Source organism: Chenopodium quinoa, unplaced genomic scaffold, assembly GCF_001683475.1.
Source record: "Chenopodium quinoa cultivar QQ74 unplaced genomic scaffold, ASM168347v1, whole genome shotgun sequence".
Lineage (NCBI taxonomy): Eukaryota > Viridiplantae > Streptophyta > Magnoliopsida > Caryophyllales > Amaranthaceae > Chenopodium > Chenopodium quinoa.
Window position 1 is genome coordinate 4536078 of NW_018742484.1, and position 7664 is coordinate 4543741.

The following is a 7664-nucleotide window of genomic DNA, read 5'->3' on the forward strand; positions in this document are numbered from 1 at the left end:
TTGCCTCTAATATCCACATCACGTCATCACTATAATCCTAATGTGTTTTTAGCGACTTCCATATTAAGCAAGGTCGAATGGGTCGATGAAAACAATTATACAACGTTGTTATTCCATATACAATAGAGATGCTTATCTTTGTTAAAATAAAAGAGATACTTGTATTTATCAACTCCAAATGCGACAGTTACGGATCATTTGCTTCTTAATAATTTTTTTAAAATAATTAAATTTTATATTCCTTTAATTAGATTAGACATTGGAATTAATAAAAACAAGTCATTTTACACCACCTTCCCATTAATATTTGTCATCTGAGCTTTATTTAATTTTTTTTTTGGTTGTGTATGTGCACGAAGTATCATAGAAGGCAATTATATAGACAATTAGAAAGTACTCCATATTTAATCACATGGATATAATGGAATTTTCGCTTGCTAAGCTTTATATTGCACACAAAGAATATATTCATTTTTGTAAAAGTATAAGTTCATGTTTGGCCATATATAAATACATAAAGCGTCATTAAAGACAATTATATTAACGAATAAACGATATTCGATCTCATGTTTAAAACGACATCCCCTAGCTAAACTTTAATTTATGACAACAAACTCTACAACTAATATTATCATTGGTGCCATTATCCACCTTCTTGTTCTTATCTAGTCTTACATTACGCATACATTTTAAAAGCGTCAGCATCCTTGAATTTCTCACATTCTCTTCCTTCTTTTTCTTCCTCAACAACTGTATCTCTCTCCTCTTTTCTCTCTGTTTTTCCTCTGTTTTTCTTACTCTGCTTTCACATTTCCCCTCAGAAAAAAAAAATGGGTTCTGAAGGAAGAAACATTCTAGTTACAGGAGGAGCAGGTTTCATTGGTACACACTGTGTTCTTGTACTACTTAAACAAGGATTTCGGGTTGTTATTATTGATAATCTCGATAATTCTGTTGAAGAAGCTGTTAATCGGGTCAGAGAATTAGCGGGTCCTGAATTAACCCAAAACCTTGAATTTCATTTGGTATATTTTTCAACTCCTTTTTTTTCTGGGGTTTTGATTTTTGGTTCAATTCTGCAATTATTGGTTCAGATTTTTCTGGGTTTTTCATTTTTGGTTCAATTTTTTTTGCAAATTATGACTCATATTTTTCTGGGTTTTTTTAATTCTATTCTATTTATATTTCAGGGTGATCTCAGAAATAAGGATGATGTTGAGAAGCTATTTTCTGAGAACAAGTATGTTATTAATTTTAATATTTGTACTTTTCTCGGTTGTTTTCTGGGTTTTTCTGATTCTATGCTTCATGGTTTAGCAATTTTTTTTGGAATTTGTGAATTATTTCATGCTACTTTTCTGCAAAGTAATTTTGTGTATGTTTTCATTTTGATGGTAGTTTTGATGCTGTAATTCACTTTGCTGGATTAAAGGCTGTGGGTGAGAGTGTTGCACATCCATTCCGCTATTTTGATAATAATTTGATTGGATCAATCAATTTATACCAAACTATGGCCAAATACAACTGTAAGAAGGTGAGCATTTTAGTCTGATTAATTCAATTATCTGTTTCAAACTCTCAAATTCAGCTTAATTGAATGGCTAATAATCCTGAAATTGATTGAACAATTGAATAAATACAGTTGGGTTATTGCACTGTACTTTTGTAATATGCTGATTACAGTACTTACTTTTGTCCATAAGATCATATAATACAGGGGATTAGTCGTCTTAAAATTGGATCACTCTATGTTAGTTGAGTAAATGGTTGGAATACATAAGCTAATGAAGTGATGAGTACTTTGTAGATTCGCCGTGCCTAATCGTTTAGCACGACGAAGTACTTATGATATACGAGTCTTCTTATGATTTTCTACATTAGTTCAAATAATGATGTTTGGATCGTTGGTAATTTTGGATGTATAGTTGGTGTTTTCATCATCAGCTACAGTTTACGGCCAGCCTAAGGAAATCCCATGTGTAGAAGATTTTGAATTGAAGGCTATGAATCCTTATGGCCGAACCAAGGTACTAACTCGAATATTTCGTGGTGTTTTCACATATTATTGTCTTAGAATTAGGCTGATTGTATTGCAATTTGTAGCTGTTCCTTGAAGAAATTGCCCGAGACATATCAACTGCAGACAAAGAATGGAGCATAATTTTGTTGAGGTACTTCAACCCTGTTGGGGCTCATGAGAGTGGGAGACTTGGTGAAGATCCTAAGGGTATCCCGAACAACCTTATGCCTTACATACAGCAGGTTGCTGTTGGGCGACTGCCTGAGCTCAATGTCTACGGCACTGACTACCCTACAAGGGATGGTACAGCGGTATGTAGTATGCTATGCTGTTTTCAAATACTGTGATCTATGTTAAGCCATATGATTCAGATGTGCCAATCGGTTGTAATTGGACTTCTTTGCTCACAGATTCGTGATTACATCCATGTGATGGACTTAGCTGATGGTCATGTTGCTGCTTTAAGGAAGCTGTTTACTGCAAAGAATATAGGTGACCTTTCATTGTTCCTTCAAGATCACTTGTAAAGCCTAGTTTATAATGAAATGTTTTAATCTAAGTGTTGCCTTGATACCTTCCTGAATTAGTCCTTTGACATCGTGTTTGATCTATTCTTCAGGTTGTGATGCCATTAACTTGGGAACAGGTCATGGTGCTTCCGTGCTTGAAATGGTTCAGGCATTTGAGAAGGCCTCAGGAAAGGTAATATTCTGTTTCAGTTTTCGGCTGTTCCCTAGCTTGTAAATATTCATCAATTTTCTGCAAGCCTACAACAATCAATTTCTATATGTTATTTTCAGAAAATTCCAATTAAAATGTGTCCTAGAAGATTAGGAGATGCAACTGAAGTATATGCCTCAACCGAGAAAGCTGCAAAAGAACTCGGCTGGAAGTAAGTTTCTCAAAAAATTCAGATATGCCCTTATTAAGCTCGGTCTCATTATGCTAACAGAATTGTAGTGTGCTTAGCATTATCATCTAAGCTGATCGTGCTGAATGTACTTGTTGCAGGGCAAAATACGGCATAAACGATATGTGTAGAGACCAATGGAAATGGGCAAGCAGCAATCCATGGGGCTACCAAGGCAAACCTTAAAACAATATGGTACGAGTATAGAAGTAATGAAAGAGTTCCAAAGATTTATACCCAAGTGCCAAAGATTTATCAAGTGTTCAAAAAGCTCCTATTGATATTTTTTTTTCTTCCTATGATGTGCTACAATTTTGTTAAAGTGCACTTGTGATTTTCAGAAAGTAAATATATGCGCTATTTTCCTGCACTTTTTTTCTGGTTCAAAGAATCAAAAGTGTATCAAGTTGATGTTGTTGCGACTCACTCATAATTAAGAAATAGATATATGCGCTATTTTTACTCCTCCAAATCTTTTCATATCTTTTCATTTGTGACTTATTCTGTTATCCATTTTAGGAAAAGTAGGCCATCTTAGTTGTCATTTTCTCTAAGACCCCACTGTTTTTTGGATAATCATCTTATCTTACTTGAGAGGATAAACTCCGTAACAAACACCAGCAGAAAACCAACTTTACCCATGCTAATGAATGTACTCTTCGAGAAAAGAAGGAAAAACGGGGATACTAATTTCCCCCGGGGACATTTAGTGTATGGAGTACCCCCTTGGTGCCGGAGTGTTCACAAGCGATTATAAATTTGTGTTGATCAATGCGTTTTATGTGTGTCTGGTTGATCACACCGTGTTGTCGGGATTACTTATTGAAGGGTTATTTATTTTTGGGTTATTCTGTCGGTTAAGGGTTACTTATTCTGGGATTTTCTGTGTGATGGAACCCCTGAATAAATAACTCCGATCACACGGCATGACCAGCTACATATGAAAAGTTGTGTTATAAATTTAGCTATTCACAATTGTGTTGCTACCTCCGTTTCATATCATGCACAACATTTACTAATCAAAAAGGGTTATTATGCATTATGTGCAACAAAATTTTCTTTCCTATTTTAAGTTGTCATTTCTCTTTATCTCTCTCCTCATCACATGCATGATGCATTACTATTTTTCTCTCTTCCTTCAACACTCACAAACAATTTTGTCATGGAGTCCGTGAAAACTCATTTGTTGCACATAATATGAAATAGAGATAGTATATACTTTGAATTTCGTAATCATAATTCATTAGTGTAATTTTAAGTGTAATTTATCTGTCATATTACTGAAGTAGTTTATGACATCTCTAATTTATTGGGTGCAAATAGAATCATCCCTATCATATTGTTAATCAATCCGTTTAGAAACTGTCAAAATAATTATCCAGCGTTAATTGTATAAATTCATATGAAAAAGGTATCATATATCATACCACCGTGGCATGTGCTAAACATAAGGACCAGAAATAAATCACACCTTTAACAACATCCTTCATAAGAGGATAAATGTGCATTACTCCAAATTAAGTCAAAGTAGGTAACTCTCAGTATTATCCAAACATTTTACCACATATGGATACGGAGTTTGCAAATTCCGGCCTGAAAACCAAATAATTTTGGGTTTCGATGAAGAAGGGTAGAGGTCATTCCAGCATTCCCCGTGGTACATGGGAGGAAGAGGTTGGCCACGAGGCCCACGAGTAGCTGAAAGTGAGAAGTACGATGCTGACTTTGATAATCCGCTAATTAATTGTGGGTTGCCAAAATCCAAATACAATACCCAACTTTTTTACTTTCAGCCACCAATTTCCATTCTTGGGATCCTTCACTATTGAATGTAAATACTGAAATAAAGTGAAAACTAGTTTTAACCCGGATCATTATATGTATATTATAAATGAAATTTTATAATAAAAATTATGTGTAAAATACAAATATAGATTAAATAAAGGAGTAGTCTAGTACAAATAGTATAAAAATATTTAAGTAAGATCAAAAAGGTAATCTCACAAACAATGGAACAATATCGGTGCGTCGTGATGCAAATCACTAACTTGAAAACGAATTTTCAACACAACCAAGGTGCTCAATTGTATTCGCCGGTACGTTTCCTAAGGTTGACACACCACTTCCACACAAAGACACTTTTGGGTGGAAGGTATGTGTCAAGTAACTTATGCCCAATAGAGAATGTGTTTAGACTATTGTGCTTGATGTATTCTTCAAGTGTAAAAATCAGAAAAAAGGCTTCTTCTATTTATAGATAAACATGAAAAAAAATAGAAGAACAATCCCAAGCATCAAGGGAGGTGAATAATCATCTTATACATCCTCTTAAATGGGGGATTATGAGAGTTACTTATCAAGAGAATAATGGTGGTGATTAATCATCTTAAACATCCTCTTAAATTGGGGGTTGGATTACTCAAGAAATTAAGTGAGGGAATCCAAAGATCAAACCGTTGGAGTCCAACGGGCCAACACGCGTCCGATCGGGTGGCTGAACCTGATGTCTTGAATTCCCTTACTTTATTCCAACAACATTTACTTGTACTCGTACTATTTGAATATATTTTTCCAATCATTATTGAACATCAAAATATATTATCCAATACCTAGTATTTAAATTTATTAATTTGCTTCGTTCGACTTCAAGTTTATGAATATAATTAACTCTTTTTAACAAAATATTGTAGACATGAGATGTGTCATTAGAGCAGTGGTTGAAATTAAAGTATAATAAGCATGGGGTCATAGGTTTGAACATTAATGCTAACAATTCATCATTTTTTTTAATGAATTATAGTAATTGTAAGACATGGCACCATATCATTTGCCTATTCATGATGATACGTGGCGGGCTCATATCTTCCCATTGAGTTTTAATATATATATATATATATATATATATATAGATATCGTTAAATATTTTTATAATAAATCTAAATACAATGGCACTCGCCTTTTTGGCTCTCTTAACACTAAAAAAAAAAAAATAGTGTTGTATTCACATCTAGTATATGGTACAACTAGGGATGATAATGAGCCGAGCCTGTTCGTGAATAGCTCGAGCTCGGCTCGGTCAAAGTTCAATCAAAGCGCGATTCATGGTGGCTCAGCTCGAGGTTTGAGTTCGGCTCGAGACATTAATGAGTCGAGCTGAGTTATGCCAGCTGGGCACTGAATAAGCTCGATTATTCTTTTCCATATAAAAAAAGTTATGTATATAAACATAAATGTTTATCATATATATTACACAATTTGAAGCTAGTATTTTCATTATACAAAAATAAACTCTATCACAAAATTAAAATTTTAATAATGAAATATAAAGAAGACAAGTAAAAAACTAAGGATAGTAATAAGTCAAGGTTGTTCGTGAACGGTTTGAGTTCGACTTGGTCAACACTTAGTCAAAACTCGGCTCGATCAAAGCTCAACTCGTAAAGTTTCGAGCTCAGCTCGAATTCAAATAATGTTAAACGAACACGAGTCGAGCCCGAACCGAGCTGACCATAGTTCGGACTCGACTCGTCCGATTAGCACCCCTAGTTACGCAACCAAATGAAGTACTCGTGCTTCATGTATAGAATCATAGCCTTCGTAGATTAACAGACAGTGGATGATATTTATTTTTTTTTGTTTTTATAATTGAAAAGGTAACACAGGATTAGTAGTCCCCGCATTTCAGTAGATGATATTATAGTTTAAATAGTTTTGGAAATGAGATCAACAAACAGGTGCTAAAAGCCTATAAAATCCTTTGCGCAGCTTTCTATATCTGCTGTCTCATGATCTTGACAGATGATGAATCACCCAACATCAACGCCTCCTTACATTCATATTCGATCAGCAGCAGCTGATACATCATTTATTTTAGGTGCATCAATTTCACACTGATGTTAAAGTATCCCGAACTCTATTATAAATTGCTGATAGCTAAACTAATCGAATTGATGAGTTAAATCAAGTTGGTAATTTAATGATTTCCAAATGCATTAATCTAGTTGTTGCCTTGTTAGTATGCTGTCATTATTTTTTATCTAACCAAATCAAACGTTAAATTGACAATCATAGTGCTACGTATATTCTAAGAACCAAATATACGATATTATTGTGCCAGATAATTTTTCTTTGATTAGAACACTTTATTACACCTAGCTAATTTTCAATTCTGATTATTAGAATTACAAATAATACGAAAATGATATTTCAGTGTAAGAAGTCGATTTGATCATACAGATTACAGAGTAAATACGAGTATAAATTAATTGTTAGAAAAGCAGATATCTCGATCTATGCATGTATGCAAAGTGGACTACTCAGAGTTGTTCAAAGTTATAATTCCTCCATTCTAGTAATATTACAACAACTGGACTTTTGCACTATTCATCACGCTTGTTTGATCACATATTATGATTTATAAGTAAAGTAAAATATAGTCATGTGGGGTCATGTTAGATTCGTCTCGTAAAATACTTTCACAATATCAACCTTTTATAATTTTTACTCTTATATAATTATAGATATTTAACATATAAAATATGATTTGAGATGCGTAATTTCATTCTTGTTGCAATATTTGTTTTAACGGAGGAAGTATACTGTATGCAAAATTTTCCTGTAATCCTCAAAAATTGTCCATTTCATTTTTTTTGTTTTGTTTTGTTTTGTTTTTTTTTAAGTCATTGAATTAGAAAGTGATTTTGGTTAGAAACTTCATTTTGATGGCTTTACAAC

General features: G+C 33.6%; 1 protein-coding gene across 1 annotated transcript; it reads left to right on the plus strand.

Moving 5' to 3' along the window:
* Window positions 1-576: 576 nt before the first annotated feature.
* Window positions 577-3402, plus strand: LOC110719483 (bifunctional UDP-glucose 4-epimerase and UDP-xylose 4-epimerase 1-like). Its single transcript, XM_021898437.1, has 9 exons — window positions 577-1025; window positions 1191-1240; window positions 1399-1534; window positions 1926-2027; window positions 2104-2331; window positions 2431-2512; window positions 2640-2722; window positions 2821-2912; window positions 3032-3402. Exons 1-9 carry the CDS (start codon window positions 831-833, stop codon window positions 3114-3116), a joined length of 1053 nt encoding a protein of 350 aa, XP_021754129.1. The 5' UTR covers window positions 577-830; the 3' UTR covers window positions 3117-3402.
* The last annotated feature ends 4262 nt before the right edge of the window (window positions 3403-7664 follow it).